At 42.8% G+C, this 16,971-nt stretch overlaps 1 protein-coding gene across 9 annotated transcripts in view; it reads left to right on the top strand.

The window, feature by feature from the left end:
* RALGAPB (Ral GTPase activating protein non-catalytic subunit beta) overlaps positions 1–16,971 on the top strand; it is a 116,411-nt gene that overhangs the window by 39,627 nt on the left and 59,813 nt on the right. For 5 of the 9 annotated variants that reach the window (XM_040330296.1, XM_040330294.1, XM_040330295.1 and 2 more), the window contains 2 exons: positions 3,375–3,591; positions 5,531–5,566. In XM_040330296.1, coding sequence (XP_040186230.1) covers positions 3,375–3,591; positions 5,531–5,566 — 253 coding nt within the window. The remainder of the gene's footprint in view (positions 1–3,374; positions 3,592–5,530; positions 5,567–16,971) is intronic. The other 4 variants (XM_040330299.1, XM_040330297.1, XM_040330301.1 and 1 more) reach the window with 1 other exon arrangement.

Genomic DNA, 16,971 nt, shown 5'->3' with positions numbered 1-16,971 from the left:
ATGGTGGACAGATTCTGTCAACACAATGTTTTTACAGCAGCTGTTTTTGGCGGTATACGTTTTTTTTCTACAGTCATTAAACTCTGTCATGTTATCCTATTTGTCCATGCACACATAGGCTGTTATCAGCAGTTTTGGGCAGTGGTGTTTTTGAGCAGTAGGAAAAAAAATTAGTGGGTTCTGAGAGACGTTTTTCAGCTGTAAAAACGCTCTGACGCTGATAAACATCAATAAACGCTCAAAATTTTTTAAAGTTTTTAATCCATTGAAAAAAAAAATCTTCAAATAAATACTTGTAAAAACACTAATAAACACTAAATAATAAACACTAAAGATCGCTCGTTGAAAACTCACTGCAAAGCGACTGACGTTTTATTTTAACATCCAGTGTGCATGAGGCCTAAAGGTTAAGCCCTGTACACACGGCCCAGAATCTCGTCAGGAAAAAGGAAGCTACTGCGCATGCGTCGGTCATTTCGAGCATGTGTCGGTTTCTACAGCGACAGGTAAGTATACACACTCTCGAGTATATTTAGCGTGCAGAACCACTAATGATCTCAGCATAACTCCAAAGGCACAGCAAGACAGAAGAATGTATATTTGCAAACTTGCTTGATTTGTTGGATATAAAGTATAAGGCCCCTTTCACACTGAGGCGTATTTCTGGTGTTTTAGTGCTAAAAATATCGCATAAATAAAACCTGAAATACTCCTGCCCCAGCATTCTCAATCTAAAATGCAGAGGCGTATTGCTAGCAGTATTAACCCTTTTTCCGCCCCAATTGGGGGTTAATACCACACCACTAGCGGACCGAATACCGCCGCAATTCCGACGGTATAGCACCGCTAAAAATACCGCCACGGCACATCCTGCCCCAGTGTGAAAGGGGCCTTACTAAAAGGCAGAGTTTTGGATAGAGTGGAGAAGGATTAGAACGCTTGTCAAGTTATTATTTATATATAATACACACACAGTGGGGAAAATAATTATTTTATTCCCTATACTTTTGGTAAGTTTGCCCACTTACAACGAAATGAAGAGTCTATCATTTTTAATATAGGTGTATTTTAAATGATAGAGAGAATAGAGAATATCAACCAAAAATCCCAAAAAAACACGTAAAAAAAAAAGTTGCCGTTCAGTGAGTAAAATTATTTATTTGATCCCCGAGCAAAACATGACTTAGTACTTAGTAGAGAAACCACTGTTGGCAAGCACAGAGAGAGGTAAGATGTTTCTTGTAGTTTACCAGGTTTGCACACATCTCAGGAGGGATTTTGCTCCACTCTTCTTTACAGATCTTTTCTAAATCATTAAGGTTTCTTGGCAGTCAATTGGCATCTCGAAGTTTCAGCTACCTCTCTACATTTTCTATAGGATTAAGGTCTAGAGACTGGCTAGGCTACTCCTTGACCTTTATTGTGCTTATTGAGCCACTCCTTTGTTCCCTTGTTGTATGTTTTCGATCATTGTCATACTGAAAGACCCATCGACAACCCATCTTCAGTGTTCTGGTTGAAGGAAGAAGGTTATCGTCCAATATTTTACAATACATGACCCTGTCCATTGGCCCCTCAATGCGGCAAAGTCAGTCCGTACCTTTATCGGAGAAACGGCACCAAAGCATAATGTTTCCACCTCTGTGCTTGACTGTAGGGATATTATTCTTAGGGTCATAACCAGTATTTTTATTCTTCCAAACACGGCGAGTCCCCCTCCTCAAAAAGGCACGTGTACAGTCACGCCAATAAATAAAGGATTGGGAGAAAGTGCTGTGGTCAGATGAGACCAAAATTTAGCTCTTTGGCATTAACTCGACTTGCCATGTTTGGAGGAAGAAAAATTATGACTATGACCCCAAGAACACCATCCCTGCAATCGAGCACGGAGGTGGAAACATTATGCTTTCGGGCTGTTACTCTGCTAAGGGTACAGGCCGACTTTGCCGCATTGAGGGGCCAATGGATGGGGCCATGTATTGTAAAATATTGGATGAGAACCTTCTTCCCTCAGCCAGAACACTGAAGATGGGTTGTGGATGGGCATTCCAGCATGACAATGGCCAAAAACATACCGCCAAGGCAACAAAGGAGTGGCTCAAAAAGCAAGGCATTAATCATGTGGCCTAGCCAGTCTCAAGACCTTAATCCTATAGAAAATTTATGGAGGGAGCTGAAACTTTAAATTGCCAAGAGACAGCCAAGAAATATTAATGATTTGGAGATCTGTAAAGAAGAGTGGACCAAAATCTCTCCTGAGATGTGTGCAAACCTGGTAACCAAATACAAGAAAGGTCTTCCCTCTGTGCTTGCCAACAAGGCTTGCCAAGTACTAACTCGTGTTTTGTTTGGGGAATCAAATACTTATTTTACTGCAACTTAGGGCCAGATCCACAAATAGCGGGCGTAACTAAACTTTTCCCATTTAAGTTACACTGCCTCAAATTGTCCAAGATGGTGCCCGATCCAAAAAGCACTTACCTAGAAATTTGCAGCTGTGTAACTTAAATCTGTCCGGCGCAAGGCGTGCCCAATCTAATGGGGCGAGTCCCATTTAAATTAGGCGCGCTCCCGCACCGGACGTACTGCGCATGCTCCCGACGCGATTTTCCCGACGTGCTTTGCGCGGATTTACGTTGCGCCGAGTTTTGAGAATTGCGACGGGTATAAAAGAAAAAAGAGTTGCGGCGGGAAAAAACATTTTTAAAATAATTTTGACAGCGACGCGGGAAAAAAGGGTCTACTTTTACATGGTGTACTAAGTTTACACTTTGTAAAAGCAGCCCTAATTTTGCGACAGCAAACTAACACTTACGGAAAAAAAACGAAGGGAAAAAGCTTTGTGGATCTCCGTAAGTGCTAATTTGCATACCCAACGCAGAATTTCGACGAGAAATGCCCCCAGCGGCGGCCGAGGTACTGCATCCTAAGATCCGACAGTGTAAAAGTATTACACCTGCCGGATCTTAGGAATATCTATGCGTAACTGATTCTGTGAATCAGCCGCATAGATAGAAACAGGGATATGACGGCGTATCGGTAGATACGCCTGCGTATCCCTTTTGTGGATCTGGCCCTTAGTTTCTAGCATTTGTTTTATGTGTTTTTTTTGGGGGGGGGGGATTTTTGGTTGATATTCTGTCTCTATCATTTAACATACACCTATGATAACAATTAGACGCTTCCTTAATTTCTTTGTTAATAGGGGAAAATAATTATTTACCCCACTATGTGTGATGCGTGTGCGTGTATATATTATATAAAATCCTGTTTGTTTTTTTTCACTGTTTTTTTTTTTTTTTTTTTTTTTTTTTTTTTCTGTGTGGGTAATAGTTGTTTACTATTTTTCTTATATATTTTTTTTATTGTTTAAGGCAAACACGACGCACAGCACAAAGGTTCAACAGCAGCCGTCTTCCACATCCCCACTGTCCAGCCCAAACCAAACAAACTCTGAGCCACGTCCATTGCCGGCTCCAACAAGGCCCAAAGTCAACAGTATCTTGAACCTGTTTGGCTCCTGGTTGTTTGATGCTGCCCTGGTTCAATGCAAGCTGCAGAATGGGGTCAATCGAGACAGTAGTATGACAGGTATGCCAGCCTATAGTTGTCTCCTCTCAGATTTTTACCATACTTCCTGCCTGCAGATTAAACTGCTAGTAAGTGAGCAGGTGAGGGAGGGATGGACAGATGCATCTGTGACTTTTTTCATCCTACCTGCATAGATGAAATGAATCATGTGTTGCTCTTCTTAGTTATATCCATGCACTATTATCTAAAATTTGTGTTCGTACCTTGCTCGGATGTATATGCATCCTCCTCGGTATTGATTTAGAATGTCTCTGTGATGAAAATACACTATTTATTGAATTACTGCAGAAGAAGCAGTTAGGGAAGTTGGTTACACTTTTTATTTTATTTTATTTTTTCCTTTAGTTATTTTGGTCATGTGATGGTGATGAGTCAGTTCCACCAAATTCACCGTTATACTTGTAAGGGGTGGATTACTTTTAAACTAAATTCAATTTATGGATAGCATACTAGCACATTATGAACTGCTTAGAACGAAACCCTCCAGCGGAGCATTGTCACCACTGACGGCGCTTCTACCTTCAATCCGATCTTCCTTACAGGCTGCATGATTGGCTGAGCTGCGATGACGTCACTCCAGCGGCACAGATCTCTAAAGGGACGCCACAAGTATACTGTCCCTTCAGAGCGCATGCGCCGGTGACGTCACTGGCTGCATGCAGTGTAAATATCTCCTAAAGTGCATGTTTAGGAGATATTCAGTGTACCTATAGGTAAGCCCATAAGGTACAAGTTTAAAAAAAAAAAACTTTACTAGCACGTTAAGACCTCCTGTCTCCCAGCTACAGCCTTATGCACAGTTCTTTTAATCAACCCTCTTACCCCAGCAGCCACTGAGAATTAATAGTGACATACTTAATACAAGGTCTGTTAAAAAATAAAATAAAATGTATTGTGTTTTTTTGGATCTTACAGCAGCTGTAACCTTCATATTGTTTTTTTGCAACTATAATTGGCTAGTTCTACGTGTCCTTGGACCCTGAATGATTATCAATCCCCAATTTTAATAAACGCTAAAAACTGGCCACAGACCATCGTCATCTCTTAATAGGTTTAAAGGACAACTGTATTTTATGCACTAAACTTCCATAACCCACATACTGTTCCAACTAATCTACACTAAAAAAAACACTCGGCTACTTTACTTACCCCTGTAGCAGAGACACTTTCTGCAGCACTGTGTACCCCAGCTTGGGCAAACATCCTCTTTGGGGGTGGTCTGGCATGTTCACTGAGACCTTGCAGACTTGTATGGGGCGGTCATCACTTGATGCAGCTCCAGTGTCTGGGTGACCCCCATACAAGTCTATGAGGTCTCATGGCAAAGGCTAGGCTGGTGCCAAAGAAGGTTTCTTCCCAAATTTGAAGTGAACAGTGCTCCAGGCTGTGGCTCTGATATAGAGATAAGCTGTGTGTGTGTGTGTGTGGGGGGGGGGGGGGGTGTTTGGGTAGGGTTGCTCAGGAAAAGTCGAGGGTGGGTTCGAGGAGTTTACTGTATACATACAATTGTCTTTTAAAGCATCTGAAGATATTTTAGGTTCTGTTCCATGATATGGTCTTTCTGCTCTGAGTTTTCTTGACTTGTCGGCAACCAGGTATGGATATGGCTGGGAAGCGACCAATTCATTTCATTAGACCAGTTATACCCCAGTAGGGTAGATGCCATCCTCCATTTTTGTGAATTTATTTTCCATTATTGTGCCCAGTGTTTCCCAAACTCATATGTCACTGTCACCCCTCTCCCCCTACCCCAATCATTATTTTTTTCTTTTCTTTATTTTTTCCTTTTTTTCTTTTTTTTTTCTTTTATTCTTTTAAACGAAAAATGAGAGTAAGCCTTCCTTATTTAAATTGAACTTTACACCATAATTTAAAGTACTTTCTTGTAACTACTTCTGTCCTTTTGATTTCTTTCCATTTTATTTCTGTTATCTTGCAGCATCTTTTATCCAAATTCTCCTTTCTTATAAATCTTGTAAGTAGGAATCTGTAGCTTCTCCTCAATTGCAATCATCTATATTCTCTCTTTTTTATTTTATTTTTATGTCCCGATAACCGCTCGCTTTCTTCCTAACATTGTCGTGGTCTTGTTGCTTTTTTTATTTTATTCCCCAGTTTTTATTTTGACTTTTATTTTGCTGAGTATCCATCCTTCTCTGTTGCTCTGTGGGGTAAAAAAAAACAAAACAAAAAAAAACAAATTCATTTCATTCCTTGAGTCTCGTCGGCCTGAATGGGAATGCGTATTGGTAAAGAGACCAAACCAGTCCATTTCCAATCTTCCCCATTTGTTTCATGTCATGAATTTGAGGAATTTGCACTAACCATGGTTCCTTTTTTTTATTTTTTTGTTTCGTTTTCGTTTCTTTTAGTTATCTTCTCTTTGGATGTACTGTTTGATCTATGTGCATGTAGTTAATTTTATTTCAATAGTTATCTTGGTGTAGTATGTTGGCATAACCTGCATCCAAAGCAGAGGCTCATGGGAAAAAAAGGCATAAAGATTTTATTTTTTTACAGAAAATTTGGCTAGAGTTGCTTTTTGTCAACTTTTATTGTTTTTCCAGGTAAATCGTTGTGGCAAAAATTGTGCGGCAGAGTTTTTTTTTTGTCTGACTTTTTAAAACATTGCTAATTGTTTCATGGGCTATGTGTACTGTTTTGATGCACACCTGTCATATAGTTTTGGCATTGGGTATGGCACACTATAGTGTCAAAGGGATGCGAACACCCCTCCAAATTCAGAGTTCAGAGGAAGTTTAGAGCTACTTTAACCCTTAAACACTAAAGGTTTTATTTATTTTTTACCTTAATGCATTCTCTTCACTACTTGTTACCCCCCCCCCCCCCCCCTTCCCTTCCCTTTCACCTGTCTGACTCCTTATCAATCCAGTGCTTTCTCCCGGCTGCAGATTTTCTTACCCCTCTTCCTGGTCTCACAGGCTTTGCTGATAGCAGCAGGAGCCATTGGCACAGATGGGGCTGCTCGCCCCTGCTCCCTCGTCATAGGATTTGATTGAGAGCAGCAGCATCCAATGACTATAATTCTGTCCAGTGACGAGCTACGGAGCGATGTACAGCGCTGGATCGAGAATAGGCTCAGGTATATATAAGTGGGGGGATTCTGTGACACAGACGCGTTTTTTTTTATTTTTTGTTTGTTTTTTTACCTTGTAGGGGTTGTAAAGGTTCGTTTTTATTTTCTAAATGGGTTCCTTTAAGCTAGTGCATTGTTGGTTCACTTACCTTTTCATTCCATTTCCCTTCTAAATGTTTGTTTTCTTTCTCTGAATTGCCCCCATCATCCGAGCTATTCTGGCTGGGGGTTAGTCAGCATGCCTGCCGCCTCCCTTGGGACTACATCATTGCAGGGAGATGTTGTGTTTAGCGTACCCCCGCAGGGATGTAGTCCCAAGGGAGGGGGCAAGCATGCTGACTAACCCCCAGCCAGAATGGCTCAGATAATGGAGGCAATTCAGACAAGAAAAAAACGTTTAGAAGGAAAATTGAAGGAAAAAGTAAGTGAACAAACCTTTACAAACCCTTTAAAGCGGAGTTTCACACAAAAGTGGAACTTCCGCTCATTGTACTCCTTCCCACCTCTGATGCAACATTTGGCACTTTTCACCGGGGGCAGGAGGGACAGGTCCCCACTTCCAGGAGCCTCAGCTGCAGATATTTGTGTCACCGTTCCGGCTCCCTCCTCCTCCCTCGCTCCCTCCCTCCTTCTCCTGTCACCGGGCCAGTAGGAGAGAGGATCGGAGCCTTAAGGCCATAAGGCTATACTTCCGGGTTCCCTTATTCGCAACGGAGGAGGCGGCAGCACCTGACGGCTGATATGAAAACATCAGCTGTGGTGCCGACATCGCTGGACCAAAAGGACAGGTAAGTGTCCGTTTTTACTAAAAGTCAGCAGTATGTGCAGCTGCTGGCTTTTCATTTTTGCAGTGGGCGGACCTCCGCTTTAATGCATAGAATGCATTAAAAAGTTATTCCACTTTCGTGGGGGGGGGGGAAAGCAAATAAAGAAAAAATAATATAGCATTTGCAATGCAACGCAAGTCATATTGTAATTGAATTTGATAAAAAATGACCTTTCCTTTTCAATCTGCAGCTCTATTTTTTCAGTATAATGCAATATGGCTACCTGAAGGTGCTCTGTACACAGAATGTGTACAGAACGCCCCCCAGAAACATAATTTCCTGCTTGTGCGATTGGCTCACTGATTTTCCTTAGAAGTGTGCACTAAGAAACAAATCAGATTTCTGGCATCCCCTGCACAAATTTTTTTTTTTTTTTTTTCTTTTTTTTTTTTTTTTTTTTTTGGGTGATATACTCCCAATAGGAAATTGCATTTAGCCCTGTTTTACACTGGTGCAATTTGACATGTCAAATCGGTGGCAATTACACTGTCCTAATCGGTGCGACACCGCATCTGCATTGCTGCACCGATTTCAAAAAGTAATTTCTGTATTACTTTTTGCGATTTCGGCCTACGATTTACATTGACATCTGTGCAGAAACCTGCACATATATCTCTGTAATCGCGGCCGAAAATGGGACCGACAAGAGGGAGTAAGAACTTGCACGGCTTCATTCCCGCAGCCCAGTGTGAACCTGGGCTTAAAGGGATTCAGGCCCAGCAACTTTGCTTATTAGTGCTCTGCAGGTGCAGCAGCTGATTGCTAATTGGCGAAATCCGTCCCATTAGATTCACTTTCCCACATGGACACAGACAAACACAGGGATTTATTCAGAATAACAAGTTAGGAATCTGCAAAAAAAGTTTAAAATCCTTGTAATGTACATAGATCACCGTGAGGGGAATGTTTTTTTTTTCAACAAAAGTGGAGTTACTCTTTAAAGTAAAAAACCTTTAGGCTTTAGGGCCCTTTCACACGGAGCGGATCAGTAATGATCCGCTCTGTGTGTCCGCAAAGCTCAGCGGGGATCCTCCGTAAAATCCCCGCTGAGCTGGCAGCTGATAGGGCGGTCCCCGCACACTGTGCAAGGACCGCCCTGTGTTTCCTCCGCTCTCCCCTATGGGGGATCGGACGAACACGGACCGTATGTCCGTGTTCATCCGATCCGGCAGACGGAAGAAAAATAGGATTTCTTCCGTCTGCAAATGCGGATCTTTGCGGAGGCGGACAAATTACGGGTGTCAGCGGATGTTCATCACATAGGGACCCATGTATGTCCCGTTTTCATCCGCAAACGGACGGATGAAAATGCGGACATGCGGTCCGTACACGTGAAAGGGCCCTAAGAACCACTAGAAGAAGGGAAAAAAATAATTTTCAACCACTTTTTAATGGTACATTACCATTAAAGTTATTTTAGAAAATGTGCACTTCTAAACCTTTGGCAACAGTTCAGGGAAGGGTCTGATCAGCGTTCTTCACCCCTGTGCACAGAGCCAACTTCCTAAAGGACACAGTTTGGTGTGGAGAATTTCCAGTGGCCTGCATAGCCCTGTCCTCAACCCTATTCACCACATTTAGGATGCATTGGAATGCAGATTGCTGGCCAGATCTTCTTCTCCAACATAAGAGCCTAAATTTTCTTTTGACTGGTCACAAATTCTCGCTTTAATTTCTAGTGGAATAGAGTGGACGTTCTTTAGGAGCAAACAGGGGGCCCAACGCTTTATTAATGTCCGTTGCTTTGTGGAATTGGATGTCCTGCAATCTCATATTAGTGTAATGATCGGGTATCCACAAGCATTTGGGCATATAGGGTAATTGTCTGCCCCCAAACTCATCCATAAAAGCAGTCTGTGCTCCTCAACTTTGGGTCATACAAATGATGAAAAAGCATCTGATGTGTTGCTTATGCAGAGCTGTCGCTGTTGGGCAACTTTTATGGCAGGTCAAAACCTGAAAGCTGATTGGTTTCTATGCAAGAGCTGCACCAGATTTTTCACTGTCCAGTTTTAGTAAATCAACCCCAATCCTGACTGAGCATACATATCCTCTGCTCTGCCATCTATTTGAGTTGCCTAAAGCATATGTAAATAGAACTACTTGAAAAAATGCAAAGGAAACACTGCTTAAATGCGCAGCGTTCAATCGTCCATCTATACCAGGGATATGCAATTAGCGGACCTCCAGCTGTTGCAAAACTACAAGTCCCATCATGCCTCTGCCTCTGGGTGTCATGCTTGTGGCTGTCAGTCTTGCTATGCCTCATTGGACTTGTAGTTCTGCAACAGCTGGAGGTCCGCTCATTGCATATGCCTGATCTATACTAATATTTGAATAAAACGTTTAAGTCAACAAAACTATAGGTAACTTGCACTAAAATTACCCCCTTAGGCCCCTTTCAACCTGGCCTGGGGGGGCTGACCCAGCCAACCCCCTTCCCCACCTGTTGAGCGGATCGGCCAGATTACAGGTCTGTGTCTGCTCCACATGGACACAGCCCGCTCTGCTCTATAGGCAGTCAGATATACACAAACCGGCTGTCTGTTTACACCCAACTTCCCTCCGATCCAGCCAGATCGAGAGGAACGGATCCCCTTACCCTTTCACACTGAGGCAGTTTGCAGGCATTTTAGCGCTAGAATTATTGGCCTCTAAATATTGAAAACCACCTCCAAATTATTTCAGTGTGTCTTTTCACACTGGGGCGGTGTGCTTGCGAGACGTTAAGAAAAGTCCAGCAAGCAGCAACTTTGGGACGGTTTTGGAGCGCTGTATTTAGCACTTCCAAAACGCACTGCCCATTGAAATGAATGGGCAGTGTTTCCAAAGCGCTTCGGATGCGCGCAACACGGGCACTTTTAACTCCTCCTTTGGGGTTCAAAGCGCCCCTCTAGCACCACTTAAACTGCTTTAGCGCGAACGTGGCCATGGCCTCCAGTGTGAAAGGGGTCTAACCATTTGTTTTTATCAGATCGGCAGTGGCAGGTGTAGTACCGAGGCTCTACCTGATTGATTCCATGTCATTTTGTCAGTCGGACCAATCTTACTAGTTTGCTGTGATTGAGCCATGCTGACCTGTCTTTTTGATCCTGACAGTGAACTGACAAGTTTCTTGATAAAGATGCAATCGATAGATCAACGACAGGGAAGAGTATTGTTATCTTGCAGTCTTTGTTTTGTTTCTAACAACTTCCTGTTTAGGAAACAACCTTACGTCAGATGATGTACCACTGATCTTATAGGCTGTAAAATAACCCTCTGTGGTCTCTGTGCATGGGCTACAGTTTTAATTTTATTTTTTTCTGGGTGATTTTGTTACAAAACTGCAGGACAGGATGATTGCTGCATAAATGATCTCTGTAGAAAAATTACTAATCTGTATGCATGTTATCTTGCTTGATTTTAAGGTCACGCCAGATGCTTTATGCATGTAAACTTTCCATACTTTTATATTTAGCCTTCAGTGCTTGTGTTTTTATATATTTATTGCTTTTAGTCCTTTGTATATATTTCAATATTTATTGAGCCTTTAAGCCCCATGTACACGGGACGCTGCTAAATGTAGGCTCAGAGGCAGTTGGATGCTTTTTTCAACTGCCCCTGAACTCATTCAATGTTATCCTATGTGAACATGTACACAGTCTCGTTTATTGCCCTTTTTAGGCAGTTGCATTTAACAGCGTTTCTTTGAAAGCAAAAAAATGGGTTCAGACGCAGAAAATTTCCACGTTTCAGATGCCAAACGTAGACATTTTTCTTATTTTTTTTTTAAACACTTCTAAATGCAAAACGCTGCTAAACGTGGCAAAACTGATGTTTTAAACTTGGGTTACTATCTGCCAAGTTAAGTCACTTAGGAGCAGTTGTAAAAACGTCCCGTGTACATGGAGCCTAAGATGCTCTTGTAATCAGCGTGTGGTTGGTTTTTACTTTGGTACCAAAGTATAATACAGTCTGTAATTGCTTTACTACAATACAAACACAATGATAAAAACTCTCCGGTGAGCTTTAAATGCAAGTTTAGTTTTAAGGAGGTCTGTACAAAGTCTGTAGCAAAACTTAAAGGGTGCAACGTGGCACTGCATGGGTTAGTGCATGACCTTTGTAGTTTAGAAACTTGCACTTCCTGTGAGGAAACTATATATCCCACAATCCTTGGGTCTCAGTCTGGCTTGGTGCAAGTGCAGTGATTAGATCTGACACAGCCACAAACATGCAGAGCATTCCTAGAGCAATCATCATGCTAGAAGAGATCTATGTTTCATCACATTGACCCTCCCAGGTTTGTAATGCAACACAAAGGAGATGGCTAGGTGTGCACTGGATGCTGTGTAACACGGAACAAGAGGTTGTCTGATCCTAGGGACAAGCTAGGTGAATGATTACATGGACATAGGGGAATAAATCAACCATGACACTACAAACTGCGGACAAATCATGTGAGCCCACCATCGCAAGGTAAGGCAAACAAAATGATACAGGAGATATAACTACACTAATACCTAGTTAAAATGACAAACATTTGAAAGTGCACAATACCTTTTAAAAGCTATCTATATTGGTAGAGAACCCAATTAGAGGCCTGCTCTTATATGCTCTAGCCCTGCCCTTTGCATGTTGCCAATCTTAAGAGATTGGATTGATTAATTTAGGTGTTGCTTACATTGATTTTGTGAGACATTGACAGGTGAATGCCAGGCAAGCAGGTAAATACACATTTGAGATACGTATATGTACAGTATAATGTTAATATACAAAATGGCCATTCTTTCCAAAACACAGTGGAAGGGAAGGAGGAAGGGCCTCCAAGGAGATATTCTCTGAAATATTGCCGGTGCCATGTGCAGCACAGGAAAGACTGAGGAAGCTTAGAGAACTGATGGGTTTTACTTCCTCTTTATTTCCCTGCAAAGGTAAAGCATAATGAGCTACTATGCATCGCATAGTAGCCTATTATGTGTCGCTTACCTGAAACCGAAGTTTGCGATGGACACTTCCAGCCAGCGGGGACATCTTCAGCTCTCTTTCTTCCGGGGCTGCGGGCTCCGGCTCTGTGAATGGCCAAAGTCGCATGACGTCACTACCGCACATGTGTGTGGGAGCTGCCGGTCACGGCATGACCCCATCTAGAAACGGCACAGCATGTCCTTTCTAAAGTGCGCATGCGCCGAATACATTGGCGCATGCGCAGAAGAAATTATCGTACAGAGAATTGTAAACATCTCCTAAACCGTGCTCTCTAGCTCCATTGTTGCCTCCTCCAATGCTCCCCTTTCAGGACTTCTCCAGAGCCTCTCCCATCCTCTGGAACTTCCTGCCTTGGTATGTCCGATCAGCCCTTACCCTGTCCACCTTTAGGAGATCCCTGAAAACTCATTTATTCAGGGAAGCCTGGGTGTACAACCACTTGAATGCATGGCTAAAGACCTGGTGTAAGAGGGAAGGATTTGGGTTTCTAGAGCACTGGGCTAACCTTTTCTTTAGAGTACAACCTATGTGCTAAAGATGTGTTTTTACCTAAATGGAATGGGGTCTGCTGTGCTGGGGGAGAGGTTTTTAGGAAGGCTGGAAGAGTATTTATTTATTTAAATTAGGATTGAGGGAGGAGGGTGATTTAGGTTATAATGACTCAGACAGGGGTCAGTCTCTAATCGTGGGTGGAATTGGGAAAGATGGGGTAGGGCTATGGCAGGTGATAAGGAGGTTACAATTAATCACTGGTAATTGTACTACAAAAAAAATATGCATAATACATGTGCAAAAGGTGACAATGAATTTAAAAGGGTTGTAAAGTTTTAGAGGGAGGGGAAAAAAGGTCCACTTCCAGAGACGGGGCCGTGGCCCGATCTCCCGGAAGTTTGTCAACTCTCCTTCCCCCGCTGCCAGGTCAATTAGAAAGTGCAGTGGTCTTCACGCATGCACACTAGGGAACCTGCTGTGAAGCCGAAAAACACTTCCGGGTTCCTTTACCAGGAATAGTGGCGGCAACATTTGGGAGTTGATCTGAAGATCGGATGGGGTGCCGACATTGCGGGCTTCCTGGACAGGTAAGTGCCCTAATATTAAAAGTCAGCAGCTACAGTATTTGTAGCTGGTGACTTTTATTATTTTTATTTTTTTACCCATGCTGGACCTCCTGACAGTGATCAGCAGTGTTTGATCGCTCAGTTCTCACTGCAGAGTCGGCAGGGACAGATGCAGCATCGGACCTAGGTGAGTATAAGGTGTTGTCCATACCTCTCTTTAATTTTTTTTAAAAAACTATAAATAATAAAAGCATTTTATAAAAATAAAGGAGCACTATCCTCATGTATATGTAACATGGAATATAACAGAATATGTAAAAAGGAAATCAAGACTGTAAAAATTCAAAACGAACAACAGATTGCAAAAGAGAGTAGAACAAACCCTAAAAAAAAAAAATCTTCAAATATATGAATAGTGAAAAGGTCGGGTCTAATCACGTAGGTCCATTACAAAATAATCTGCAGTGGGTGCCCAGGGACAAAGAGAAGGCAAATTAATGAAATACCTTCTTCAGCTCTGTGTATACAATGTAGCAAATTCCTTTCTTGTATTAAGAGGTTTAGACTGCAGAGAGAGAGATATAATATTTTGCCCCAGTACAAATCATTAGTAAGACCTCATCTGGAATATGTGATTCAGTTTTGGACATCCATTCATAAAAAGGATATCGGCGAACTGGAGAAAGTGCAGAGAAGGGCAACCAAACTGAGAAGAGGCATGGAGGAGCTCAGCTATGAGGAAAGGTTAGCTGATCTGAGTTTTTTCTCTCTTGAGAAGAGGAGATTAAGCCCTGGTTCACGCTGCCGCGACTTGAGAGTTCAAAGTCATGACAAACCACACCCCATTAACGGCAAAGAACCGTTCTAATCTGTGAAAAGGGTTCCTGCACTACTTTGATGTGACTTCAACACGACTTGCCTTCACTTCTGTTAAAGAAGTCATATGCAAGCCACGCAGGGATGTTGGATTCAAAGTGTGAATAAGGCTCCATTCACACCTAGGCAGACAAATTTGCGGTGTTTTGTCGCCGCAAAACGCGGTACAAATAGCAGCGTTTTGTACCGCGATTTGCGGCGACAAAACGCCAGTATTGTCTGCCTAGATGTGCCCCAGATTGACCCCCTCTATGGATATGGTTCCCATCTCCTAGCCGAACGCCGAAAGCCACCTGAAAAAAAGGTCCGGGACCTTTTTTCAGGCGGCAAGCGTCCGGCGTGGAGATGTGAACCATCTCCATAGAGGGACATGTGTTTTCATCCCTCTGGCGGCAGCGGGGTAGCACTACAGGCGTTAAAACGCCTAGATGTGAATGGGGGCTAAGGGGGATATGATCAACTTGTATAAATACATAGGTAGCCTATACAGTGGACTTGGTGTAGAATTATTATTTTAAGGCCATTACAGAGGACAGGAGGGGGGGGTGACTCCTTATATATGGAGGAAAAGAATTAATCTCCAAATATAGAAGGGTTTCTTCACAGTAAGAGATGTGAAATAGATGCCCTCGAGAGCTGGTTCAGTTTATTGTGTGTGTGTTTGTTGTTTTTTTTTCTTTTCTCTGGATCAGCGGTGGGTATTGATTAGTGTAGATGGAGGTTTTCTATTTGAGTGTGTTGGTTTTCTTTCTCTTTTTTTCCCTCTGTTGGTTGAACTGGACGGACTTGTGTTTATTTGCAAATATTCTGCAAACTAGTTGCTGTATTTCCATCTGGCTGTGTGCATAAAGCCTAAAACAAGCCCTCATTCACCTCCGTAGTTCTAGGTTTTGTGAAATGGGTGATCTTCAAATTCATAACAGAGGCACTCACGATCTCAGTTTTTTTTTTTTTTTTTTTTGCAGTGTGGGTGGCAATATTAAAGTGGAATTTTATCCAATACAGTTTGACAACAGTTAATGTTCTTTAACAAAAGGACATACATTGCACAATAATAATTATGCTAAAAAAGTGAGTGTGTGCTTCAAATTTCCTCCAGCGTGACTCCTTTTTATTCTTGCTGGAGGCCGCCATTTTCTTGAAGCCCAGAGCAGTCGCCTTATTATTGCAAGCTCTCCTGCCTTCTCCTTGGTCTCAAAAGCGATATGTCACTTTCTTTAACAAAAATATGTACATTTCCAGCCTTGATTGTATGTCTTGACTCACTTGGAGAGTAAGACAAGCCATAGATTATGACATTTTCTTTACTTCTTCCATCACTGGAAGGAAAGAAAATGACTATTTCCCCATCAGCACAGTCAATTTGATGGGGGAATCCCTCCTGCATTGCTATTGTGTTCAGCCAGCAGGGAACCTTCCCTGCCAGCAGAACACAATGATTGGCGTAACCGTTTGGGGAAAACCAGACTGGCTGGTTGCACACAAGTCGATTTGATAGATCGACTTGTGTACGATAAGGGTGCCCCTACATGGATCTAAGTTCGGCCGGTCCCTGCTGAACTGGCCAAATTTCAGTGCTGAAGTTCACAGGCTGCCAGGGAGAAAGGAGAGAATATGGGTGAGATAAGATGAGATGCTATTTTTGTTAAGCAGGGTACATACACGCTAGAATATTTTTTTTTTTTTTTTCCGTTCAACCCAGTGGGCTGAGATTGCTGTACTAACACAAGCAACATCAGTGTATTCTAACAGGGGTACTGCCCCCTCGCTAGAACCTACTGATCGGTGCTGGTGGCCATTGGCTTCCAGTGCTGATTGGATGCAGGTCGGATGCTGATTTTCCAGCATAAAGGAAAGAGAAAGGCGCCTTTAAGTGCAGTGGGTAACAGATTTATTACAGGCACAATGGGATTAAAAACACTTACAAGATAGTAAGAGGTCATAGGCATATAATTTGTCCTCATGCGGATTGCTGTAATCCTTGTCTGTGTTATACCTGAAGAGGGAGAGCCGTGCATGCTCCGAAACACGTTACCGCCCACCACCTTCACCTGATGTCACTTCAGCTTCGTGCATTCCAGCTTGGTTCCAGAACCTGGGCCACCTCATCGCATTTTAACCTCCTCGCCAATCCACGTCACCAGGGACTCTGACGGGCACAGGACGGCTTTCCCTCTCCCCCCCAGACAGATAAGGATTACTGCGATCCGCATGTGGACCAAACAGTCTGTGCCTATGACCACTTACTATCTTGTAAGTGTTTTTAATCTCATTGTGCCTGTAATAAGTGTTAACCACTGCACTTAGAGGTGCCTTTCTCTTTCCTTTATGACCCTTCTCTACAAAGTGCTGCCTTCAGTGCCATCTCTCCACTGCTACTAAGGACCGGATACCCAGCCTCACCAGAACGCCCTCATCTCTCCCTCCTTTGTGGTTTTTCAGCATGCCTGTGTGACAGAATCCGGTCGTGAGACCGGCTTCTGTAGAAGAGATCGCTTTACACACAGGCCGGAAGTTGGTTGGTTCAGCAGTAATTTCAGGCGATTTTCAG

The sequence above is a fragment of the Rana temporaria genome, chromosome 12 (assembly GCF_905171775.1).
Source record: "Rana temporaria chromosome 12, aRanTem1.1, whole genome shotgun sequence".
NCBI classification, from domain to species: Eukaryota; Metazoa; Chordata; class Amphibia; order Anura; family Ranidae; genus Rana; species Rana temporaria.
Note: the sequence above shows the minus strand (reverse complement) of the source record. Positions and strands in the feature narration are given on the sequence as shown.